The sequence below is a fragment of the Podarcis tiliguerta genome, assembly GCF_965153285.1.
Source record: "Podarcis tiliguerta genome assembly, chromosome: 1".
In the NCBI taxonomy this organism is placed as follows: Eukaryota; Metazoa; Chordata; class Lepidosauria; order Squamata; family Lacertidae; genus Podarcis; species Podarcis tiliguerta.
This window is the reverse complement of record NC_139534.1, coordinates 12,568,662-12,594,620: the sequence shown is the minus strand read 5'-3', so window position 1 is coordinate 12,594,620 and position 25,959 is coordinate 12,568,662. Positions and strand designations below refer to the sequence as shown.

Below are 25,959 nucleotides of genomic sequence, written 5' to 3'. Positions count from 1 at the left end.
TAATCACTCCTGTGATTCACTGTGCTTCCAATTCATTTGAAACATTATCTTAATATTAAGGGCTATCCCCATGTACCATAACAACAACAATAACAACAACGGTATAAATAATAAAATCATCATCATCATCATCAAGTATAAATAATCCTGTATTCCTGTGCCCTACATAATAGCAGGTGCCATTAGGTAAAGGTAAAGGACCACTGACAGTTAAGTCCAGTCGCAGACAACTCTGGGATTGCAGTGTTCATCTCGTTTTACAGGCTGAGGTAGCCGGCGTTTGTCCGCAGACAGTTTTTCCGGGTCATGTGGCCAGCATGACTAAGCCACTTCTGGCGCAACGGAATACTGAAACCAGAGCAGTGCACGGAAACGCCATTTACTTTCCCGCCGGAGCGGTATCTGTTTATCTACTTGCACTTTTTGGCGTGCTTTTGAACTGCTAGGTTGGCAGGAGCTGGGACCGAGCAATGGGAGCTCACCCCGTCGCAGGGATTCGAACCGCTGACGTTCTAATCAGCAAGCCCAAGAGGCTCAGTGGTTTAGACCACAGTGCCACCAAAAACATAAACAAAAAACAGAGGAATAAGAAGGCCAAAAAGTGTGCCTTAAATGTCTCAAAATAGCATAGGGATCAGAAGGAAAATGTAGTGCTCATCATACTGATGTTTCAGGCACTATGCAATAGGCGTTCATAACACATTTGTTTTCTGAGAAAGCTTTGCGTTTCATTTCCCCCAACCCAGGAACACTCCCAGTGAGCTTTTTACCATGGGAAAAGCTGTGGCCTGCAGTGATTGAGCCAGTGCCCAACATGAATATACACATGGAAATGAATGGCTGTATGGCAGGAATATTGTTTCTAGGTAGCCTGGTGGCCTGAGCCCTGAGCCTTTTCTGACAGACCCTAGATCTCCTGTCCTGTTAAGAATCTTATTTTAAAAAAACAAAAAACTTTGATGACGGGGCAGCTGGACACACTGGAAATGACATAGCTGGGGATACCCATCCATGCAGCATCTTAATTTGTCCAAAGAAATATACAGTCCTGGATGGGTTAGGGAAGAGATGTGTGTGAAAGTGGCTGAGAAACGCATAGAAGGCATATTAGACAAGCAGCGCACATGTGATGAAGGGGTGATAGCAAAACACAGTAACCAATAAATCAGCATAAACTAGTCTGAGAAATCATAGAATTAAGGAGTCAGCCATATCACACCTGGGAGTGAGTATCATCACATGCTTTGCTCATGATCATACTGGTTTTAAAAAACTTAGTGTGGGTTGGCCTTCAGTTAACATAATTTAAGTCTGTGGGTTTCATTGGGTCTACTGTAGGATGTCAAAAGTTGAATATCACGCACTATCTTGAAGACAGATATTAAGAATATCATATCCCAGATAGAATTGCATGAGGCTTCTTGGATGGCTAAATTTGTTAGGCTGTAATTTGGAGGAGGATTGCGGCATGCAACTAATTAGCAAGGAAGTGCCACGAAGCATGCGTTTATCCAGTGCATTCCCCTCGTTACTGTGAAAAGGCAAAGACGATGTCGTCCCACACCCCGAGTTAAGGAGAAGGGTTGTTAGGAATTAAATTACAGGAAATTGAGCCGAAACGGTGTTCTGCACCGGGTTAACTGGAAGATCGGGGGTTGAGATGGCTAAGCGGCGTCCAAAAAACTTTTCCTCTGCAAGAGAAAAATGTCCTACACGCCCCCCTCTAAGGCGGAAGGAGGAGGCTAGGGCTGAAGCCTCAAAGCCACGCCTCGCACTCATGTTTCATGTTGTTGCATTCACGATCAGTCCTTACTCTCCTTTACGACCTGCTGCTCCTGTTTCCTCGCCCAGTTGCTATCCCTCTGTGCTGCGATGTCTGTCCCAGCAACAGCAACAGAACGCGCAGAAAGGGCTTCAGACGATCTGATTTTCTACGTGAACGGCAAAAGGGTAAGTGGGAATCGAGCTTCCCGAGGACGCAGGAACAGCTGCTTGGGGGTATTTCTTGCTCTCACAGTGCAGCTTGAAGTGTAGCAAAAGGAAACTGCCTGTACTGTACTGCCCCCTGCTTCCGATTAGAGGGTCCCGGTATAGTAGATAGACCCCCTTTACCCCTCTTCTAACAAGAGGTTTGCATTCTGCGTATTAACCCAAACGGCAGAATTGCTTCCCTGCCTGCGGCCCTAGGGAAAAACACAGCGGCAAATTACGTAAAAACCCTGGAAGGTCTGTATTTCACGTGCTTTGCAGGTTGAAACTAGACACCTTTGCTCAGAAGTGAATTCCTCGGGCTACGGTAGGAGTTACTGTTAAGCAAGTGCGCAGCCTTAAGAGTCTCGTTGATATTAAGAAAAGCAAGTCAAAACTCTCGGCAGTCAATCCTATTTATAAAATGCCAGACTATAATGTGCAGAGAATAGCTATACTGTACAAATATCCTTTCGAGTGTTGGAATATTGCAGGAAATTCACACACACACACACACACACACCCTGTTCTCCAACACAATAAACTCACAGTGCCAAGGGTGTGCATATTTACTAACTGGAAACAAACAAGGGCATTTAGATTTTTTTAAACATACGGAGACTTTTAACATACTGGCTGATAGGCGTGCAATAAATAAATAAATGTTACACCTCCGCTGCCTCGGAATCCCAGACTTTTGGACTAAATCCCAGATTTTGGGACTTTTGGGAGGGGAGAGTGCTGTTGTGCTCTTGTTCAGATTACAGACTTCCCACGGGCATCTGGTCAGCCCTTGTGACCTAGATGGGCCATTGGCGTGATCCAGCAGCTCTTAAGTTTCAAGAGCATTCTTGGATAGTGCTCGTTGATATTAGTTTCACCTCTATATCTTCCTTCCATTTTATTAACTTTGTCATTTTAATTTTGTTTTTTAAAAGGCCCTTCTATACACTTCTGCAACGTACTACCACAGTGTGGTCTTGTTTGCTGGTTTTAATTTTAAAAGCACTGCCTTTTGATCTTGATTTTTAAAAGCATTTCCTCACTTGCCAATGCTGTTCTCTCAAGCCATCCCTACTCATCTGATTTCCTTTACAAAAATTAAAAAAGCAGTTTAGCTACCCACTATGGAAAACAAGGGACGTGGGTGGCGCTGTGGGTTAAACCACAGAGTCTAGGACTTGCCAATCAGAAGGTCGGCGGTTCGAATCCCTGTGATTGGGTGAGCTCCCGTTGCTCAGTCCCATCTCCTGCCGACCTAGCAGTTCGAAAGCACCTCAAAGTGTAAGTAGATAAATAGGTACCACTCCGGCGGGAAGGTAAATTGCATTTCCGTTCGTTGCTCTGGTTCGCCAGAAGCAGCTTAGTAATGCTGGCCACATGACTGTACGCCAGCTCCTTCGGCCAGTAAAGCGACATGAGCACCGCAACCCCAGAGTCGGCCACGACTGGACCTAATGGTCAGGGGTCCCTTTACCTTTTTATGGAAAACAAAACAAAAACAAAAAACCTATCCCCTGTGTCAGGGAACCTTTGATACTGAACTACGATTCACATAATCCCTGACCCATTGATGGTGCTTCTTGGGACTTATGGGAGTTGTAGTTCAGCAACATCTGGTGGGCCATAGATTCTCCAACCTTGGTCCAGACCTGAGCCTACCTATACCTACATTTTCCAGAAGCCTTAACTAAACTACAGTTCCCAGGATTCTTTTGGGGTAGCCACATCTATTAAATGTGGTGCAGGAGTGCTTTAAATGTGTGCTGTGGGTATGACTATCTGGTTTTCACCCCCCTCTGCAGGTGGTGGAGAAGAATGCTGACCCTGAGCAGACATTGCTGCCTTATCTAAGGAAGATCCGTATCCTTCCTTCGCTTGTGGAAGCCCAGAATCAAGTCAACTGTTTCTACCCCGTTTTTTGCTCATCTCCTGTTCTTTCTCACTCTCTCTCACTTCTTCACACACACCAAACAGATCTGTCATTGAGCCTCCCAGTGCTTGCTTTTTTAAAACCAAAATTCAGGCTCAGGGGAAGAAGTCTGCATATTTGCTTTCCAAAGCAGGGCTGAGGAAGGGGGTGGTTAACCTCTTCCTCCCTGGCTGTTTGAGGGCTCAGAATCCCCCTCCCTGGTGCTGCTTTCTCCCCCAAGGGAAGATCTATTGGCGTTGTTGAATGTTCACATGTAAAAGACATTCTAGTGGTTAGAGAGTCTAGCCAACGCAGGAGTTCTTGTCACATGTTCCAATGCATGTGAAGGGAACGGCACTATACCAAGTAATTTTGCTTCCCCACATCACATGTGCCAAATAACACGCCATTCTCTGTGCCTACAGGCAGAACATGGAGACATGATCTGGAACTCTGAGCACCTTGTGCACACAGCTGTAATAAACACAAAGGTCGTGCCTTGAAGGTATGAGACAAGTGAGCAAAACATATTCACTTAGGACTGTTACATTGGCTGCACAGGGCTACTGGAACTAGCTTCATTTGGACACGGTCAACTTCATCTGCCTGTATATTTTGTACTACCATATTTAAAAGGGGAGGGGGAGAAAATGAGGGTTAATTCAGTTTTCCGAGGGTCTAGCATTTGGCAGCTTGAAAGAATAATGGAAGATTACTCTACATGCATTTAGATAATTTTGTATCCCAGTTCTTTGGCTTAATTCAGTTGTTGATGTGGCATTAAATTTATGCGGTTTTGTACTGACTGACTGTAAAGTTTTGTGGCTAGTTTGTAACCAGCCTGTGAACCACACAATAAACATAGAAAGGAAATGGAGGGAGGATGCTTTGTGTATTACATGAAGTCCTTTCTATATCAAAAGTCAAGAACATGAAGCACTGAGCAATGTGCATCTTAAAAAGAAGTAGTAATTTAAAGTGCCTTCAGAATTTTTGTCAGTTATATAAATGTGAAAATTTCCATGTTACAACATTGCTCAATCACTTCAAATTAATTTAGATGTCTTCAAATTATGCACGGTTTATACTAGGAAGGCCAGTGTTATTTAACATAAACTTTCCTTTTGTTTTTAGTGCTGGAGATGTTGCACCCATTTTGGACTGCTGGTCATTTTCTTAAGTCTGATGATATGCTTGGATTTTATGCTTGGATTAATGATTTCAAACAACATATAAGCCTCTGTTATGAAAATGGAATTGCTTCTTTTTGTTCTGTAGCGCTCATTAGTTTGTAGCCTACCGATAATATTTCCTGCAGCAAATCAACTTTTGCACTTCAATTGTTTTAATTGTACCTCATTTAACTCTTTAGCACTGACTTTCCCAGAATAAACTTGAGGGAGGAATCCATTGAATCATCACTTTGGAAACGCTTGTTTTCAGCAGTGATGGTCCCCATCTCCAACACAGTTTGAAAACCTTGCAGTCCAATGAAATGCGTGCTTACTCTGCAGTAAGTTTTTCTTAGTTCAGTGACGCTTACTTCCAAGTAAGTGCATGATATTACATCCTTAGTTTGGAAAACACAAACTTCTGCTTGTCACAAAAGTAACTCATGAATTTCAGTGGGTTTCTTTGGACTGGTCATCATCTCTCAACCTAGACTATGTGGCAAGTTTGTTACGAGAATAGCATTAGGACTGGGTCATATGACACCCTGAGCTTCTGGGAGGAATGGTGAAATAAAAGTGCAATCAACCAACCTAAAACAGATACGGTGCCCTGTTTAGGCCTAGTAAAGGTCGGTCTTGCAATCTCAGAGTGTGCCCCCAGGCTTCTAATCTTGAAATAATCTATGGGTGGGGATGCATGTAATCTGGATTTTTAAAATTCTGCTTCAAGGCAGAATTTCTGCTCCAAAGAAAGCTAAATTATGCAGTTGCACAGATGAAATTTATAATTACTTTTATTGTGTTATTTATTCTGCTCTAGTAGTGGGAAAATAAAAAGGTAAAGGTACCCCCCTGCCTGTACGGGCCAGTCTTGACAGACTCTAGGGTTGTGCGCCCATCTCACTCAAAGAGGCCAAGGGCCAGCGCTGTCCGAAGACACTTCCGGGTCACGTGGCCAGCGTGACATCGCTGCTCTGGCGAGCCAGAGCCGCACACGGAAACACCATTTACCTTCCCGCTAGTAAGCGGTCCCTATTTATCTACTTGCACCCAGGGGTGCTTTCAAACTGCTAGGTTGGCAGGCGCTGGGACCGAACAGCGGGAGTGCACCCCGCCGCGGGGATTCGAACCGCCGACCTTTCGATCGGCAAGCCCTAGGTGCTGAGGCTTTAACCCACAGCGCCACCCGCGTCCCAAGTGGGAAAATAGAGAACACTAAAATCCCACGCTGCTGACTACAGTCCTACTGAGTCCCACATCCCAACTTTGGATAGTTAACTGGCTATTGCCCCCATTTTTTCAAGCAACCTCCCTTCATAGCCATAAGGGTTCCCAGATAATATGCTTGTACCTTTTAATGTGTATTGCCATAGGACAAGGATGGGGAAACTGTGACCCTCAGGATGTTGGTGGATTACAAGTCACATCAGCACCAGCTAGCATGGCCAGTGTTCAGGGCTGATGAGTGTTGTGTAGTCCAGGAACATCTGGAGGACCAATGGGTCCCTGTCCATGCCTTGTTATGCGTGGATGGGGTAAGACAAGTTTGCCCCAGGAGCAGTGGTGTTCCAGGTTAAAGCAGACAGAAAATATGTGTAGCTGTGCGCCAGCACAAAACATTTCCTCCTTAACTGCAGCTTTTTCAGTCCGTCTTACAGGTACCAAGTATGGCTGTGGTGGAGGCGGATGTGGTGCATGCACTGTGATGATCTCAAGATATGAGCCTGTCGCTAGGAAGATTGTGTATCCTTTTGAGCCAAGAGACTGGTAAACTGCACATGGCAACTGTCTTCCTCGGATGAGGGATATTGTTGGTTAAGTATGTTTATAGCTGTGCCATGATCTCCATGTCAGGAGATCATGAAACCTGTAACCCTCCAGGTGTCATTGGGCTCCCAACTCCCATCAGCCCAGGCTAGTATTGTCAATAGAAAGTGAATGTTCATAACTCTATATAGGTGATCGTCATTTTCAGCTTCAGTGATCTTTACTTTTCCATATTATGCTAGAGGGTGTTTATGGGAAAATGACAAAAGTATAATACAAGACAAACAAACCCAGAAACAATTGAGCTACAGTGCATAAATACAGGCAGTGACAATTTTAGGCAGTTCCAACCTAAGTGTTTAATTTTAAATATATTTGTAATTATAATGCACACAAATAATAGAGGCAAATAATATACTTATAATAAATGCTAAACATATTCTCCTTTACAATCCAAGTCATTATTCAGCCAATGCATGCTTGATTCCCATATGTTCATTGCATGGCAGTGCAGTCATCACTGTAGAAGGAATTGGAAATACAGAAACCAGGATTCATCCAGTTCAGGTAAATGCATGCTGTAACTTGTGGGATATTTTTTATTTACTCCTTGTACATTTCAGCAGCCAGCAGTGATGTGAATATTTATTGGGAACTGTCCAATTCATGAACACGGTTGCAGAGGGCTGAGTATGGTGCAGTTGAAGCCTGCATCCAGACTATAAGAGCACATGCACATGTGAACATGGCTACAGCCACTCCAGTTGTATCATAGCTAAGTACATTTTAATACATCAGGCCATGGCACCAATCCAGAAAAACATCCAGCTTTGCAGGTTACTCTTGTGCGGAACATACAGAAGCTCCAGCCATCCATTCACGAAGAAAAAGAAAACATTGTGTTTTATTACAATGTTGCAGTGAAGGCAAACATACCAATGAGAGATCCTCACAATATACAAGTCTCCCCTAAGTGCATGCATGTGTACACACATGTGCGCACACACACACATACATCATGGTCATTTTGCTAATTTAAAATAACTTGTGGCTGAACTTTTTGTCCTTCCAGAGATGGGTAAAAATGTTTTTGTTTTATTTTACTTTAATTTTGTTTAATCAGACACTTTATATCTCACCTTCTTTCCATCATGAAGCTCAAGGCAGCGTACATAAAGTTTCTGCAGGCAGCCTGCTCTACAGGCTCTGACTTGACCAGTAAGGTGGCTGCAATCTTCCCCCTCAAACCATGCCCAGGGACTTTCATAAGACCAATGGTGGACGACTACGACCTTTGTATTTTAGCTCTTGCGTCGTGATTTTATTACGGGGTTGTTATTTTTTAATGTGGGATTTAAACTCTTGTTGCCTGTTTCAAATTGCTTTTCTGATGTTGTAGGCTGCCTTGAGGGGATTCTTGGGTCTGATGTGGCAAACTATAAGTCAAGCCCTAAGTATCAGACAGGATTACTCTCATGTGCAATACATATGCAGCACTCCTGAGCTTTCTGCTTTTTTCCACTGCATCTGCCACTTGAGGCCACTTGTTGGCTCCCTGTCTTAGAATAAACAAAGCTAATATGATGCCTTCCAGATATCACTGGAACAACCAACAACTCCCATTAGCCCAGACCAGCTTGATCAGTAGTCAGGAATGATGGGAGCTGTAGTCCAACAAGGTCTGGAAGGCACCACATTGCCTACTCGGGTTTTACAACAGCAGTCGACTCATGTGCTGTCGCAGCAACACATGCAGTTCCATAAGCAATAAGCCCAGCTATGGTGACCTTTCAGGTTCAGCTCCTGCATGAATCATGCGCAGGCTTTCATTTAAAATATCTGAATAAGAGAATGTGGTAATCCTGCAGCAGGTTTTCCATTGTCCCAGGAACGGATTGCTAAAAGTCATGGCTCTCAGTGTGGCTTCTGCACCCCTGGGATGGTGATGTCGATCTACTCTTTACTGCGCAACCAGATGGAACCCACATCGGATGAAATGATGGAAGCTCTCGCTGGTAAATAGTTCAAAGATAATTTTAAACTCTGAATTGTTTTATGCTGCTTTTATCCGCTGCTTCTTAACTTGTATTTATACTGGACTTAAAAAAAAAAATTCTCAACATTTCATTGCTGCTGTTTCATGTGTAAGTTGCCCTGTAGATGTGTTTTTGTAAGGGTAGCATAAAAATCTGTTAAGTACATAAAAATAGTGATTTCTTTAAAAAAAACAAACTACATTTGTTTGGGTCTTCTTATCTTGAAGATATAACCTTATCTGTTTTATTGTTTAATTAGGTAATTTATGTCGCTGCACAGGTTACAGACCTATTATTGACTGTTGTAAAACCTTCTGTAAGGTAAGGGTGTGTGTGTGAGAGAAAGAGAGAGTCTGTTCATCTGGTTCTCTTATTTCCATTTGGTATTGCCCTCTGTGACATAATTCTGCATTCACAGGTTTTGGGATAAAGGGCATAGCTCAGTGGTAGAGCATTTGCATTTTATGCAGAAGGTATCGGGTTCAATCCTCAGCATTGCTAGGTTGTGCTAGGAAGGACTCTTGTTCAAAATCCTGGAGAGATGCTGCCAATTAGTGTAGAGTAGTGTTCCAGATGGAACAATGACCATACACAGCTTCCTATGATCTACAGAAAAAACCCAATGTGCGACTATGAGATGGATTGCTGATTATAAAATGAATGCATTGTTGCATGCCACCCCAATTTCCTAGTGGTGCAAGATTCCAGGGGTTCCAGGCACTTACCCTGGATCCATGTTTCCTTTTGGAAATTAGGCACAGTGTAGACTGTGGGGTCTTTATGACATATGACATAAGGCATGTTTACACATATATGCAACCTTGAGGCTACAATGGAGGGGCTCCCAGCATTACACTTCAAGAAAGTCTTGCTTTTGAATTCAACCTGGGATTCAAACTGACCTCGGGCATGGTTCTGACCCTCTCTCTCAGTGGTTTCATTGTACATGCTTAAATTGCTCCCATTGGCTGTTTAACTGCAAATGTATTGTGCCTTTTCTTTTTTCTTGATAAAAAGATAAAAGAAAAGAGAATGGAGGTGGTTGTGGTGCTGAATTCCATGCAGAGGTGGTTGTGGTGCTGAATTCCATGCAGAACTATTAATATATACATAGATACATGAATACAATTTGGAGGGGCTAAAATAAAAGTTCAGTCTAAGGCCTTTTTGGATCAATGGAAGCCATTCCACTTTTTGTTAATATCCATATTTCTCTTTACTGAATTTTGTATTTAGGAAACCTCTTGTTGCCAAAATAAAGTTTATGGGGATTGTTGCTTGAATCAAAAAGATTATTTACCTTCACCAACTAATGAAAAAAAGGTAAGTTATTTGATTAACACACTCCCCCTTTCCTATTTTTGTTTGTTTGATTGTAACAATTGTTGCTGGCAAGAACAAAATCGGTATAAAATGAGAATTCCTGGATGCCAAGATTCACATTTGGGGCAGGTAGTATTTGGAGACAGAACCCCAGCAGAGATTGAAAATCACAAAATATGCAGCAAAGCGGGGAAATATATGTTGTTAGACCTTTAAAATATACCCTTGTGAGTTCCTTTCATAGTTGCCCTCTTCCCCATCATAGAAAAATACTACAAATTTGGCAAGTTAAATGGTTTACTTACAAACTCTCCAAAGATCAGGTTCATGTGCTTTTTCGTACATCTGTCAGAAAACACAGGCAGTGAAACTTGGCCTAGTTACAGTGGTGAAAGTTCCTTAATTATTGGTATAGGAACACAAAAAAGGCTTGTTAGAGCCATGTGGCTAAGCTGCAGCAATTGTTAGCCTCTTCACGAGCTTCTCAGGTGGACTGGGCTAAACAAAGGCCACTGTTCACGTGGAAGAGAATGATTCAGGTTAAACCCAAGAGCCAGAGAAAGTAAGTAGATGGAATAGGCAAAGACCCATAGCACTTTTTCCTGCCACTGTATAATTGAATGAATCATAGCCACCCTAATATGAGATGATAGCCTTATGGTAATAAAGGCCAATAACAATATGAGATGATAGCATAACCCAGTCACAGTGATAAATGCCAGTTCTTCGGGGCGAAGTCTGAAATCTATACCCAACTTAATATTCAGTTTTGAAAATACACACTCTTGTTGATGGAAATTCACACATGTGTGTACTGTCTTTCTCTTTTTAAGATTTGTACAGCACTATTTTCTGCAGAAGAATTCCAGCCATTGGATCCCACCCAAGAACTAATATTTCCGCCAGAACTCATAGTAAGAAAAATTAGCATACATACAGCATGCTGTCTTACAGCTTAGAGCCAATTTCCACTATCATTTTAATGTGATATTTGGGCTACTGGGTGAGTCGTGAACACTGAATTTGTGAAGAAGCAACCTTGTTCTGTCCCACGGGTCCAAATACAGACCAGGACGGAAGTTTGCCTGATGCCCCGCAGGACCCTGTTGCAGGGATTCCAAAGAAAGATGCACAGAAGGCCAGGGCGATCAGCTTTAGTGCTTTATAACAGAGATAAATCAAGAGACTTGCAGCAGTGCAATGCAAGGTTCCTTGCCACCGCACCTCAGGGCAGATGTTGTAGGGGCAAACACCATGGCTTTGTCCATGAGGGGCATTTGTATATGAGTTACTTATACAAAAAGCAAGCAAGCAATAATGTAAGCTGGCAGCAATAGCCCAATTAACCATCCCTGGCTTAGAGACCTGTTCCCCACTTCCGTCCATCTCTCAGATATGGGGGTGGCTGACAGGCAGGCAGAGTGAGGAGTCTCCCCTCTTCCAACTAACTGAACCAAAACTAAGGTTTCAGAGCTTCAGAACAAACAGAAAATCGCGTGATTTCATTTTACAGCTCACATCAATTAGTTATATTGACTACCAAGATGGTGTTTACAGGCCTTTGGGGACATTTGGTTCTATACACAACCAGCTCTGCCAGCTCTGATAGCTTTACTGTATGCCCTGATTGTAGAATGCCTTACTAATTTAAAGCTTCTGAAGATAGGCTGAACTTAGCAACTAGTGAACCATCCGTTTGACCTGAGTTGGAGCAGCTGGCCAAACGCTTTGCCAACATTGGGGTTTGCCATCCAATAGCTTATCTACAACTCCAGTGTAGTGTAGTGGTTAAGAGCAGTAGACTCGTAATCTGGTGAACCGGGTTCGCGTCCCCGCTCCTCCACATGCAGCTGCTGGGTGACCTTGGGCTAGTCACAATTCTCTGAAGTCTCTCAGCCCCACTCACCTCACAGAGTGTTTGGGAAAGGAGAATGTTAGCTGCTTTGAGACTCCTTCGGGTAGTGATAAAGCGGGATATCCAATCCAAACACTTCTTCTCTTCTTCCCCATACCTAAAAGTTGTCCTAAGGCTGCCAGTGTGGTAGGGCAGCAGTGCTTAACTGACCTCCCACCATCCATGTTGCTGTAGTGTCCTGGGAAGGAGAGGGGCAAGGTCAGTGCAGTTCAAATGCACTCCAAAGCATATCAAACCTCTGAATCTGATACTGTTTTCCCTACAGAAAATGGCTGAAGATCAGACACCACAAACTCTTGTTTACCATGGGGAAAGGACTGCATGGATTTCTCCTGTAAATCTAAATGAACTTCTGGAACTGAAAGCCAAGCACCCCCAGGCACCTCTTGTAGTAGGCAATACTGCTGTAGGTATGTAGATTCCATACATATAGGAGCAGCTCCCCCACTATGAGCTATTGAAAGTCAGCTCCTGGTGAAGGTTAGATGATTCGTAGGTGATCTGTCTGTAGGCCATGGTTTCATGGAGCTGCTGTGATTTATTCTCTCGGTAGAATTTTGGTACCGTATTTTTCGCCCCATAGGACGCACCGGCCCATAGGATGCACCCAGTTTTTTGGGGGGAAATAAAGGGGAAAAAAATTATTTCCCCCCCAGGTGCACTGCGCTAAGCCCGAAGCTTGGGGCGTGCTGAGCTCAGTGCGCCCCAAGCTTCTGGGTGCCAGCAAGGTCTCCACTAGCCGTGGGAGAGCCGCGCAGCTCTCCCACGGCTAGCGGAGCGCTGCGCTAATCCCGAAGCTTGGGGCGTGCGGAGCTCAGCGTGCCCCAAGCTTCTGGGTGCAAGCAAGTTCTCCGCTAGCCCTCGGAGAGCTGGGTCTCCCACGGCTAACAGATAGCTTCCTGAAGCCTGGAGAGCGAGAGGGGTCGGTGCGCACCGACCCCCCTTGCTCTCCAGGCTTCAGCGAAAGCCTGCATTCGCCCCATAGGATGCACACACATTTCCCCTTCATTTTTGGAGGGGGGAAAGTGCGTCCTATAGGGCGAAAAATACGGTATATCCTGTTACTGTAATACCAGCATATGTATCGCTGCGCACGTTGAGATCCCCAAAGGAGCCTTGCTTTGTGGCCCTTCGTGGGCAGTGATCAAATGTGAGAAATCACATGGTGGGATTTTTTTCTGTGGGGACAGCTTTTCATTTAAAATACTCTGCCAAGGAAATTCTGTTTGGCCCAGAATACACCCACACCTATACATACACAACACCTTTTACTAGCAGTAAGTTTACTCTCTGATTACTGTGGTACATCTTAATCTTATGGTGGCATATTTTAAAGTGCAGCATTTTTATGTTATTGGATTTTCTCTACAGTGGTACCTCGGGTTACATACGCTTCAGGTTACAGACACTTTAGGTTACAGACTCCACTAACCCAGAAAGAGTACCTCGGGTTAAGAACTTTGCTTCAGGATGAGAACAGAAATCATGCAGCGGCGGCGCAGCGGCAGCAGGAGGCCCCATTAGCTAAAGTGATGCTTCAGGTTAAGAACAGTTTCAGGTGAAGAACAGACCTCCAGAACGAATTAAGTTCTTAACCCGAGGTACCACTGTACTTTTAAAACATTCTCTAGATTGTTACTAGCTTTAGAGTACTTCATATCCCATCTGTGAGTAGGAAAAGTGGCTCACAATTTTTACAAACAAATATTTTCAAAGGTTTAAATTGCAATCAAGCAACATTCCCCTTCCTCCTAATTTTCACTGTTATCTTCTGTCCTGTAGGACCTGATATGAAATTTAAAGGTGTATTTCATCCACTTATCATCTCGCCCACTAGAATAATGGATCTGTATGTTGTGGAGCGCACAGAAGATGGTCAGTAAACTTTGTTTTCTATCTCTGGGCCCCGCTAGCAGTTTTAAGAACAGTGGGGTCAGTTTGAAAGTGCACACTGTGCTCCATTAAACGATTATTTTTTTCTCTTGATGAGTTCTGAAAAAGCAGTTCCAGCATGTGTTTTACTCTTATGTTTTACTCTTTTCAGGACTAATTCTAGGAGCTGCGTGTAGCCTGACTGCAGTGAAAAACATCCTGACAGATGCGGTCTCAAAACTTCCAGCAGAGAAAACCAAGATATTCTCTGCTCTTTTGCAACAATTAAAAACTCTGGGTGGACAGCAGATCCGAAACGTAGCTGTATGTTCCCTTAATTGAAACATTTTTACAAATGTTACCTTGGATTACTGTTAACTGAGAAACAAGCATTTCCCAGTTTAATTTGTTAACATTGATATTGTAAGTGTTTCATTTTTGTGTGCATTTTTCCTCCCCTTTTTTTGTTTTTAGTCCTTTGGAGGAAATATCATAAGCAGAAGTTCAACATCTGACATCAATCCTATTCTAGCAGTTAGCAACTGTATCCTCAATGTGGCATCGCAAGGTAGGGCCAAATGGATTCTCGGTTTTCCGTCACACTCTCTATTATCCAAACCTTCCAAATCTCTTATGTATTTGGAACACATTGAAGGCCCTGGGAAGTCAGCTGCAGGCCTGTGCCCTTGAGGGAGCTAGGGATAAGGCTGTGGCTATGAAAGTTGCTTGTGAGGATATTTCTTTCTTTCTTTCATTGGCACAGGGAGTGTAAGCTGTGTAGCGCAATCCTATACATGTCTACTCAGAAGTACAGTGGTGCCTCGCAAGATGAAATTAATTCGTTCTGTGAGTCTCTTCGTGTAGCGGTTTTTTCGTCTTGCGAAGCAACCCTATTAGCGGATTAGCGCTATTAGCGGTTTAGCGGCTATTAGCAGCTATTAAAGGCTTAAGGGGTTAGCGGATTAGCTGCTAAAAGGCTATTAGCGGTTTAGCGGCTTAGAAAAAGGGGGTGGGGAGCGAAAAAAAATCTCAAGACTCGCAAGACATTTTCGTCTTGTGAAGCAAGCCCATAGGGAAATTCGTCCTGCGAAGCGCATCGAAAAACAGAAAACCCTTTCGTCTAGCGGGTTTTCCGTCTTGCGAGGCATTCGTCTTGCGGGGCACCACTGTATTCAATGGGACTTTCCCCAGGTGAATTTGTATGGAGTTGCAGCCTTCATCATATTTTTGTTGTTTTCACTCTAATCCCTTTCTCAATAAGGAACTCTAAGGTGCCAGTGTATTTTTTACAAATAAGCAAATATCTCAGTGAGGACTGGAATGAAGATCCTATTACAGTGGTACCTCTGGTTACAAACATAATTCGTTCCAGAGGTCCGTTCTTAACCCGAAACCGTTCTTAACATGAAGCGCGCTTTCACTAATGGGGCCTCCTGCTGCCCCCGCTCGGCTGGCACGTGACTTCCGCTCGCATCCCGGGGCAAAGTTTGCTACTAGGAGCATCTACTTCTGGGTTAGCAGAGCTCGTTACCCAAAGCATTCGTAAGGAGGACAGTACATAGCCCAGGGTTTCACTGTATTTCACTCTTAAGGCCTTTGATAAATTCATTCATTCACTAGCTGAGTTTCCTGCTGCCTGCTTATCCTACTAAGGACATCTTTTTGATGCCAACATCAGCTTTCTTTTGGGGGTAAATAGCAGCTTTTGTGGACAAGAGAGGTGATTTTCATCAGGACCACATCATGGCAGGGGACGGGGGTGGGATCCCTCCACCTGTAGTCCTAACCTGAATCAGGGTCTCCTGCGGTTGTGGTGCACACAACTGTGAAGGCCCATTTAATGCAATGTGTGGTTTGGCACAGCAATGCTTTGTATGTTACATTAAGAAAGGCGCAGTATGCTATCTCGCAAACCAGGCTTAGTTGGAGAGCCAGTGTGGTGTAGTGGTTAAGAGCGGTAGACTCGTAATCTGGTGAACCGGGTTCGCTTCCCCGCTCCTCCACATACAGCTGCTGGGTGACCTTGGGCTAGTCACACTTCTCTGAAGTCTCTCAGCCTCACTCACCTCACAAAGTGTTTGTTGTGGAAGGAAGGGAAAGGAGATTGTGAGCAGCTTTGAGACTCCTTCGGGTAGTGATAAAGTGGGATATCAAATCCAAACTCCACTGTGCAAAATCTCATGGGCAAGGCACACTTCTGTTATGATGGGAAGACTTGTGTGGCAAGTATGCACACGTGTTCTGGTTGTTTGCATACGTTCTTTGCAAAGCAGTTTGTGGAACACTGGATGTTGCCTTATACGGAATTAGGACATTGGTCCAGCTAGATCAGTGTTGCTAATACTGACAGGCAGTGACTCTTCAGGGTTTGGACAGGGGTCATTTGCAGCTCTACCAGGAGATGCCAGGGACAGAATCTGGGGCCTTCTGCAAGCAAAGCAGATGCTCTACTACTGAGCTATGGCCCTTACTGTGTAACATCCTTGCACCCTTACAAGTATAGGTAGATATATTAAAATGCAAGGGTGTGAGACTCCCAAAAGAATTCCGACTTAGCTCTGGCACACTTTAATAATTATTATAGGGGGTGAAGAGAAACTGATCACTCCTGCCACCTAAGCAAGAAAGCCAACGGAATTGCTTTGGGTTTCTGCAACCTACATGCATAACCAGTCCAGAACTTTCCATGTCAGCCAAGCCAAAATGATCGCTCTGTGATCTCTTTACAGTGCTTAGTATTTATTTTCAATTTGTATGGATGTTAATGTTCTCTGTTAGGGAGGCTGCGACAGATTCCTTTCAGTGACCTTTTTGCTGATGGACTTGGGAACAATACCCTGGAACCAGAGGAGATCCTAGTGTCTGTTAAAATCCCACATTCCAGGAAGGTCAGTAGTCTTTCCTTTTCCTTTAAGATTGGCAATTATATAAAAAAAAAAATGTTAGATGACAATCCACAACATGCATATTTTGGCAAATGTCAATGTTTTTGCAACATTCAGATTGGTTTGGGAATGGAACATGATACATTCATAAATACGCGAACAGTCTTTGCAAGGGCAAAGTGCTTTCTTAATGGGACTGCCAATCCTTGCCCAAAGGCTATGCCTCTTGCTTCAAGAGCTCCAGGGCTTTGAACCATCTGTAGTGCGGACCCTGCTCTCCCCATACTCTATTCAGCTTGCTGTGAAAAATTGGAATCAAACTGACTGCAGCATGTAGGGGAGAATATATAGCAGTAGCCTCCAAATTTAATCCAAGGCACGAAGGCGGTCTGCAACTGCTATAAGAGGAATACAGCCTTTTAAACTTAGATTTGAATACGATCCAGGGGAGAAATTAGGAAAAACCTTTCTCCCAGTTTTCAATGGTCAAGTTGTGAGTGCTGCTGTGGAATGTCCTGTAATAAAAGGTGGCATTTCAAAATGTTGTAGCCCAACTAATCTCTCTTTTTTATTCTGATTCCTATCCCTTTTCAGGGTGAGTTTGTCGCAGCGTTTCGACAAGCTCCAAGGCGGGAAAATGCTTTACCTATTGTTACAGCAGGGATGAGGGTTGTCTTTGAAGAAGACTGCAACATCATCAGGGACTTGCGCATCTGTTACGGAGGTGTTGGCTTCACTACAGTTGCCGCCAAGCAAACATGTCAGGCGCTCATTGGAAGGTACTATATGATTTCCTGTAGCATTGACACCTTTTAGACTGAAAGCTCACCCCAATGGTAGCAGTTTCCTAAGTAAGAGGCGTCTAGATAAGCTGTGAGTTCTCAAATACTAAAATCATATTGTTGCCGAATAAATGCTTGACATGCAGCAATTAAATGGACAAATTATATAAAATAGGTTGTAAGAATATTTCAGACCTTATTGTTCTTCAGAATTCCTTTTGGATTCATCAACACAATGGAACTATCTTTACTTTTCCATTCTGTTCGTCTTTGATCACACAAACTCACGAGTGGGCAAGCAGTTCAGTACCAAGAGTTAAACAAGTTCTGCCCTCTTGTGAAATCATTTTGTATTTTCTGCATATTTTAAGCATTTTAAATTTATGATGTATTTTTAAAAAATATGATGCATGCATGCAATGTTTAATGATTGTCAGTTGCCTTGAGTATCTTAGCAGCTATTTCTAAATTTACATCTGTGCATGTAAGTTAGCATATGCCATTACTTCCTGTGCTCTTAGGGTAGAGTCATGGAAATTAATGGGCCTAACTTAGTCAGGTTCATTAATTTCAGTGGGTCTGCACTGAATAAAACTTAGTTGAATACCATCCTTAGTTAATGAAGTTGTCACTGTTTACGTTAACTAGATTTGGTGAACAGGCTATACTTATTCTACTTAGTCTTATTTTGAAATGGAACCGAAGAAACAGTCATTAAAAGAGTTGAAAAACATATGCAGCCTGACTCCTTGGTTCTAGCCCTCTACGATTGTTCTGACCTCCAAATTTACCACAGTAGTTAGGAGGGCTGCTACATAGGTCTTAAAAAAATTAAACTGGAGTTTGTACAGTTTTAAACAGGAACACCTTGGGATGGGGGTCCTTTTTGTAAGCTGTATATTGTGCACCGAGGGACGCGGGTGGCGCTGTGGGTTAAAGCCTCAGTGCCTAGGGCTTGCCGATCGAAAGGTCGGCGGTTCGAATCCCCGCGGCGGGGTGCGCTCCCGCTGTTTGGTCCCAGTGCCTGCCAACCTAGCAGTTTGAAAGCACATCAAAGTGCAAGTAGATAAATAGGGACCGCTTACTAGCGGGAAGGTAAACGGCGTTTCCGTGTGCGGCTCTGGCGAGCCAGAGCAGCGATGTCATGCTGGCCACGTGACCCGGAAGTGTCTTCGGACAGCGCTGGCCCTTGGCCTCTTTGAGTGAGATGGGCGCACAACCCTAGAGTCTGTCAAGACTGGCCCGTACGGGCAGGGATACCTTTACCTTTACCTTTATATTGTGCACATCTTCTTTAACCAAAATACAGAAATCAGATACACTTACTTCATAGCAAAGGAAGATACTCATAACTAAGGCACCCGAAAATATCAATCCCCATTGGAATAGTGAATCTGTTTTGTTTCCTTGATGTACAATAACAGTGTGCTGCAGAATGCATATTTTAAGTCTTTCCCCCATTAAGAATCTAATTTGTATTTTACTGAGATAGCCCGTTGGAATAAAAACTTCATGATCAAAACTCTGGGCACTATTTTTGTGCTAGTGCAAGGCGATTTTTCCTCCCATGTATGCTTTGCTCTGTCTTCAAACCTGTTCTGTGGGGTTGAGTGAAACCCTCCCCCCCAGTCAGAGTTAGGGAGAGGGGGAGATTGTACCAATGTGCTATGCTGAATACAGTTGTGCTGGTCCCGGGGGGGGAGGGTTTACCGTGAGACGTGGTCAGAGTCCAGTCCTGGGCCGAGGGTCTGGAGACTGTCCACCAAGGGCGAAGCAGGGTCCAATGCAAGAAGCCAGGCGTGGTGGGAACTCCGGAGGAACATGTCTGGGTGCTGGCAGAAACAGGTTTCCAACGTCGTTGCTCCCGCAACCTGGGACTGGGCCGACTGGCCTTTATCTCCTCTGAGGCCAGGGGCGGTCCCGGCCCACAGGTGACCCACCTCTCCTGGCCTTAAGGCAAGCACTCCTCCTGAGAGAACCCAGTTCCCTCCGCCTCTCTGCCCTGAGCCTCTGCAGCTCAGGAGAGGCTGGAGGGTTATTGGACCCAGGGGCAGCTTCACCTTCCCCTGACAGGGCTGGGAGAGGTGCACCTGCAGGCAATGGGTCCTCGATCACCTCCGGAGCCAGAGTGGATACATCTGGTGTCTGCTCCTGAGGATCCGGCACAGGTGCAGGCCCTTCAGATTCAAGCCCCTGCCCTGGTTCAGCCGGCCCTGGAAGTGGGGACTCCTGTGCAGGCTGGGACTCCTCAGGTTCAGATTCTGAATCAGATTCCCAGGCCATCACAGCAGTCCTGTGCATTTAGAGCTGTGATCCTATAGGAAATGAATAATAAGGATACAACTACTGTTGTTCTAATAGTAGATCTACAACTACTGTTTAGTTTGCCTGCTTACTGAGTATATATAATTCTTTATTTTTCCAGACCTTGGGATGGGCAGATGCTGGATGAAGCTTGCAGAGCGGTCCTCAAAGAAATTATTCTCCCAAGTTCAGCTCCAGGTGGTAAAGTGGAGTACAGAAAAACTCTCGTTGTTAGTTTCATCTTCAAATTCTACTTGGAGGTGTTGCAGTCACTGAAGATAATGGTAATTTTGATTTGTATTGATTTCTGTTTTGCAGTTATATGTGACCAGCCTGATTCATAAACTGTTTAAAGCCAAAGCATGCCTGCATGCCTACATAATTCAGTTCCATTTCTGGGTGGAATTTGAAGGGAGCAGTCTCAGGGTGAGCAGCCTACCAAGTTACTGTATTTTTCGCTCCGTAAGACACACTTTTTTCCTCTTAAATCCTAAGGGGAAATGTTTGTGCATCTTATGGAGCGAATGTATGGTCCCTGGGGCTGGGGGGGTGGGCGGGCTTCCCTCGCCAGCCCCACAAGCTCGGGGAGCAGTGGGAAAGCTGTGCGCAGCCTTTCTGCTGCTCCCCGACCTGCTTTTTGGGGCTGGCGGTGACTTTCCCCAAAGAGCAGGTCAGGGAGCAGCGGGAAGGCTGCTCCCCGTGCTTGTGGGGCTGGTGGTGGGGGAAAGCCATACTTTCCCCCACCAGCAGCCCCGGGGAGCAGCGGGAAGGCTGTGCACAGCCTTTCCGCTGCTCCCCGACCTGCTCTTTGGGTCGAGCAGCTCTGGGGTAGCCCGCAAAGCCTCCGCAGGGCAGCGGGGAGCCTTCATCCCACTGCCCTGGGGAGGCTTCACGCGGCTATCCCTGGCTTTTGAGGGAGGTGGGGGAAGGGACAGAACGAGGCTCTCTCACTTCCCCCACCTCCCGCAAAAGCCCCCAAGAGCTGCATTTTTTATTTTTATTTTTCTTGAACCCCCCCCCCCAAAAAAAGTAGGTGCGCCTTATGGTCAGGTGTGCCTTATGGAGCGAAAAATACGGTATTTTAGAAGCTGCGTCCCAATCTGCCTAATTGTTGTCTTGGGAGTATTTTTATTTATAATTATAATTTCTAGATGTTTTAAGGTGAATGTAATAGATGTTGTGGAGAAGGAACTGGCAAACCACTCCAGTATTTTGCCAAGAAAGCTCTGTGGACATAAAAAAGGAGAAGCTTTGAGAAGAAAGTGAGAGTTTCCAAGGCATGCTCTGGTTCATGGGGTCACGGAGAGTCAAACACGACTAAGACGACTAAACAACAGTAGTAGATGTTCAGCCAGGAATTCACTAAACTATATAATGCATTTAGTTTGCTTATATTCCATGCTGCATTTTCTTCTGATAGCATTTGGAGGAAGGGGAAGTCTTGAGACTATGTTTTGCCCCAGGTTATGTCTCTATGGCTCTGCTACTAGATCAGACCAAGGGCCCCTCTAAGTCTGACATCCTCTTCTCACAATGACCAATGAGGTGCCTATAAAAAGAGAAGACCCACTATTCTTCCGCACATGCTTGAACATATCCTTATTTTTGGATTCTGTCCCTTTTTGCAAGGAGCGTGGGACAGTTCATTTTTAAACATTCAAAAACTTTTTAAACTGAATTACGCTTAATTGTGTATGGAGAGGTGTGTGTCTGTGTGCATGCTAACTTTAGAATTGGGTTTTAATTAAATGTTTCCTTTTTATAAAATGTGACAAATCATTTTCTTATAGTATCCTACTCAGTATCCTGATATCCCAAATAATTATGCAAGTGCCCTTGAAAGTTTCCATACAAAAATGCCACAGAGCATGCAAAAGTATCAGGTGAGTAGAATTACTTTAGTACGACCCTATTACACAGAATGCATTAATTCAAAACTGTGATTTTGAGGGGTTTTGGAATATCAGGCTTTGACATCCCTAAGTGTTAAGCTATTGCTGCCTTCTTAGAATTCAATCTTCGTTATCTTGGCTTTCTTGTCAGATCAGTGAGCTTTGTTAGATTAGTGAGCTATTTCCAAGGTGGAATGAGAGGTGTTCCAGAGAGTCATTGATTTCAGCTTTTTTAGTCTATACATTGAAGGACTACGGAAGCTAAGGGAAACACAGTCTGCTTTCATGCTAGGTAGAAGTCTCATTCACTTGCATGTTATGGTAAAAGTATTAGGTAAAAGTTTGGCACTAGCTTGACTGAAAGAGTTGAACTAAAACATAATGTGAATAAGCCCTGATTTCTCTTCCTTACAGTTTAGGATGCAGTTTATCTCATTGTGATTGCAATGGGGGGTGGGGATTGTAGAAAGGAGAAATAGTTGGCATTTAAAAGAAAAAGAAGCTAAAGCAAAGGGTCGTCTTGACTTTTTTGTATTTGATTTGTGGCTTTCTTTTCTTTTTTTAATTAAAAAGGATGTGGAGCCAGGGCAGCTTCCTCAAGATCCCGTAGGACGTCCAGTCATGCACCAGGCCGGTACTAAACACGCCACAGGGGAAGCTATTTATTGTGATGACATTCGCACCGTTGATGAAGAACTCTTCTTGGCTTTAGTAACCAGTTCTAAACCCCATGCAAAGATTGTGTATGTGCCACAATATAGAAAACTATGTGTGTGTGTGTGTGTGTGTGTGTGTGTATGCCACCTGCCCCTTCATGGATCACTGCCTTGTCGTGGCGAAGGGGCTTTAATAACCCCAAGAAGCTAAGAGCTATGCCGTGCAAGGCCACCCAAGACGGACAGGTCATAGCTCAGAGTTTAGACTAAATGTGAGAAGGAACTGGCAAACCACTCCAGTATTTTGCCAAGAAAACTCCACGGACATAAAAAAGGAGAAGCTTTGAGAAGAGAGAGTTTCCAAGGCATGCTCTGGTTCATGGGGTCACGGAGAGTCGAACACGACTAAGATGGCTAAACAACAACAATATGCCACCTGATCTTATAAGAAGTTGTGGTGTATAACAATAAATTCAAGTACAATATAACGGAAAACACTGTAAAAACAATACAAAATAAGCATGATGTGGCATGTAATAGCTGCATGTAACCCAAATATGAGGGAGGTACAGAGTACTGTCACCTCCTTCCCTCCCCCCCCCCCCCGTTTCCTTACCAGCCCCGTCCCCATTTCAGTGTCGAAGCGACACATCCCACTGCTTCCCCACTCCAGTCCCATAGCCCCTTTAGTCTTTGCCAGCCCCTTGGCCCACCTCATCCTCATTCTGCCATGTACCTCCTTTTCTCCCCGCCCTTGTCCCAGCAACCTGTGAATAACTGTTTCTGCTCTTATTGTTAGTTAACTTGCTTGCACTGCTTCTTGCAGATCATTTGATCCTTCAGAAGCTCTCAAGATGTCAGGGGTAGTTGATATCGTTTCTGTTCAGGATGTCCCAGCAACGAATGAGTTCTACAACTACGATGTCCCAGATGTTGTGTTTGCCAGAGAAAAGGTATGCCACGTTTAATCACCAACAGTTCATAGTTATTTAACTATTTATTTTAATTTTGTTAATCTAAATAAGAATTGACTCATTCTCCATTGTATATATACTTTGTTTTTCGTTTGAGTATTTGTTTCTGTTGCATTATTATTTAAGTGTTCACTGATTCGTCTCACTTTTTATCTCTATAATATTCCCCTTCCAGGGACAGTGTGTGACAGTTTCTTGACTGGGCTTCATTCACAGAGCACTTTTTCACACTGTCTCTCAGTTCATGCCTGGCTAATGAAAGGAAAGTGTGGGACAACTGGGGAAAGTGCAGCTTTCAACTAGCTCCTGAAATTATGCAGATCCCAGAGTTTGGTTTGTGCACCAGTGTGCAACCAGCAAACCACTGACTTGCTACGTTAATTATACAAGTTAGCTGTGCCCCAGTGTGGAGCCAATATTGAATCAACTTAAATATTTGTGCTGAGGTTTAGGATACACACTTTTTTATATAAAAAAGAGATTACTTTGTATATGTTACAAAGGGGTTACATTCTGGGGATAACGACTAAAACCAAAATCATGTACAGTGGTACCTCGAGTTACATACGCTTCAGGTTATATACGATTCTAGTTACAGACTCCGCTAACCCAGAAATAGTGCTTCAGGTTAAGAACTTTGCTTCAGGATGAGAACAGAAATTGCACTGCGGCGGCACGGCGGCAGCGGGAGGCCCCATTAGCTAAAGTGGTGTCTCAGGTTAAGAACAGTTTCAGGTTAAGAACGGACCTCCGGAATGAATTAAGTACTTAACCCAAGGTACCACTGTATAGTCTAACTAACACACTGGGGACTCAGCTATACAGCTGCAAATAAAACTATTAAGTGCAATATACAATGTGACACTAGATGGCGATGGTGAGCCTTATGGAAAAATCAATATATTTTTAAAAACACGTTTTTAAAAAGCATTTTCAGAATGGTTTTCATGTGTGTGTGGATTCGACCTGGGTTCAATGGCAGGTGGGATCGCCAAAGTCATTTCCCCCAGAATTATGCCCCCTTTTTATTTTTAAAAGTACCACATGTGTAAAGCTGAATGCACACTAGTTAAATGTGTGTAAATTGTGGGCTTATTGCAGTTTCATCAGCTTTCTGTGGAATATGTGTGTCCAAAAGTTAAGACGCTGGTTTTCTCTGGTTTTCAGGTGACTTGTGTGGGTCAGATTGTCTGTGCAGTGGTAGCAGATTCAGATGTTCATGCTAAACAAGCAGCTGCAAAAGTGAAAATACAGTATGAACTTCAAGAACCTGTGATCCTGACCATTGAGGTAAAGAACAGCCTTTTCTTAACTGCTGCTGTCATAAAAGCTATTTATTTGTACTACTAGTTACTTCTATTAAAATTCCAGGTGTCTGATTCAGTCCACAACCCAGTTAAATCAAATTACATTGATTTAAAATAACCTAGTCCCATTGTAGGGCTAAGTAGGCTTACAACCAGATATTCGGATTTTACTAATTTCCATATTGGCAGTCAGTCTGTTATAACAGAAGAACCAAAGAGTCCTGCGGCACTTTAAAAACCGAGACATCTTATGATGGTATAAGCTTATTGTGCCCTAAGCTTTGTTGCATTTTATGGAGCAGACTCTAGTAAACAAAAGCTTATGCCATAATTGACTTGGTTAATCTTTCAGGTGTCACAATACTCATTGTTGCTTCTGATTTTGCTGCTCCACAGCCTGCCCTGTAAATTGTGTTTTTGGGCATGTCTATATTAAATATTCACAATGCATAAAAGTTTAAATATCAAGGCTTTCCCTCAAGGGGTGCTGGCAGTTTGTTCAAAATAAACAGGTAGGGTGCTGAGCTTAGGTGTATGTCTCTTCTGTTGCTGCAGGAGGCAATAGAGCACAATTCGTTCTTTGAACCACAGAGAAAACTGGAACGAGGAAATGTGGATGAAGCATTTAAAGTCGCCGACCATGTGCTTGAAGGTAAATCGCAGCCTGCTGATTCAAAACCTTACCATGAAAGCCACAGAACAGACATCCCACCATTTGGAGCAGGTGTGGGGAACATTTGGCCTCCAGATGTTGCTGAACTGAGACTGCCATCAGCCACAGCAAGCACTGCCAATGATGATGGAAGCTGGAAGTTCAGCAACAGCTGGAAATCTAAAGGCTCCTTGTACCTAATTTACACCCCACTCGTCAGTGTCCTTGGACTGAACACAATACAAATCCATGCCTCCCAAACTTGCGAATATACAGTGGTACCTCGGGTTACATATGCTTCAGGTTACATACGCTTCAGGTTACACACTCCACTAAGCCAGAAATAGTGCTTCAGGTTAAGAACTTTGCTTCAGGATAAGAACAGAAATCGGGCTCCGGCAGCAGCAGGAGGCCCCATTAGCTAAAGTGGTGCTTCAGGTTAAGAACAGTTTCAGGTTAAGTACAGACCTCCGAAACGAATTAAGTACTTAACCCGAGGTACCACTGTAGTTAATGCACCATACAATGTCAGAATCAGCTAT

General features: G+C 43.9%; 1 protein-coding gene and 1 long non-coding RNA gene across 5 annotated transcripts in view; one reads left to right on the top strand and one right to left on the bottom strand.

Annotated features, from left to right (window-relative positions):
• Positions 1-25,959, bottom strand: part of LOC310665379 — a 142,294-nt gene that overhangs the window by 51,472 nt on the left and 64,863 nt on the right. The gene's annotated exons all lie outside the window — the stretch shown is intronic.
• Positions 1,618-25,959, top strand: part of LOC310660741 (aldehyde oxidase-like) — a gene marked incomplete at its 5' end in the record, with an annotated part of 53,428 nt that continues 29,086 nt past the window's right edge. For 2 of the 4 annotated variants that reach the window (XM_083405727.1, XM_083405726.1), the window contains 20 exons: positions 1,618-1,950; positions 3,774-3,831; positions 6,699-6,795; positions 7,278-7,386; positions 8,708-8,834; positions 9,115-9,176; positions 10,092-10,178; positions 11,012-11,092; positions 12,359-12,503; positions 13,876-13,968; positions 14,138-14,289; positions 14,440-14,533; positions 16,744-16,853; positions 17,445-17,629; positions 20,058-20,220; positions 21,727-21,819; positions 22,402-22,571; positions 23,311-23,437; positions 24,626-24,748; positions 25,321-25,417. In XM_083405727.1, the coding sequence (XP_083261853.1) occupies positions 1,873-1,950; positions 3,774-3,831; positions 6,699-6,795; positions 7,278-7,386; positions 8,708-8,834; positions 9,115-9,176; positions 10,092-10,178; positions 11,012-11,092; positions 12,359-12,503; positions 13,876-13,968; positions 14,138-14,289; positions 14,440-14,533; positions 16,744-16,853; positions 17,445-17,629; positions 20,058-20,220; positions 21,727-21,819; positions 22,402-22,571; positions 23,311-23,437; positions 24,626-24,748; positions 25,321-25,417 (2,251 nt within the window). Of the gene's footprint in view, positions 1,951-3,773; positions 3,832-6,550; positions 6,796-7,277; positions 7,387-8,707; positions 8,835-9,114; positions 9,177-10,091; positions 10,179-11,011; positions 11,093-12,358; positions 12,504-13,875; positions 13,969-14,137; positions 14,290-14,439; positions 14,534-16,743; positions 16,854-17,444; positions 17,630-20,057; positions 20,221-21,726; positions 21,820-22,401; positions 22,572-23,310; positions 23,438-24,625; positions 24,749-25,320; positions 25,418-25,959 lie in introns of those variants that run through there. The other 2 variants (XM_083405725.1, XM_083405724.1) reach the window with 1 other exon arrangement.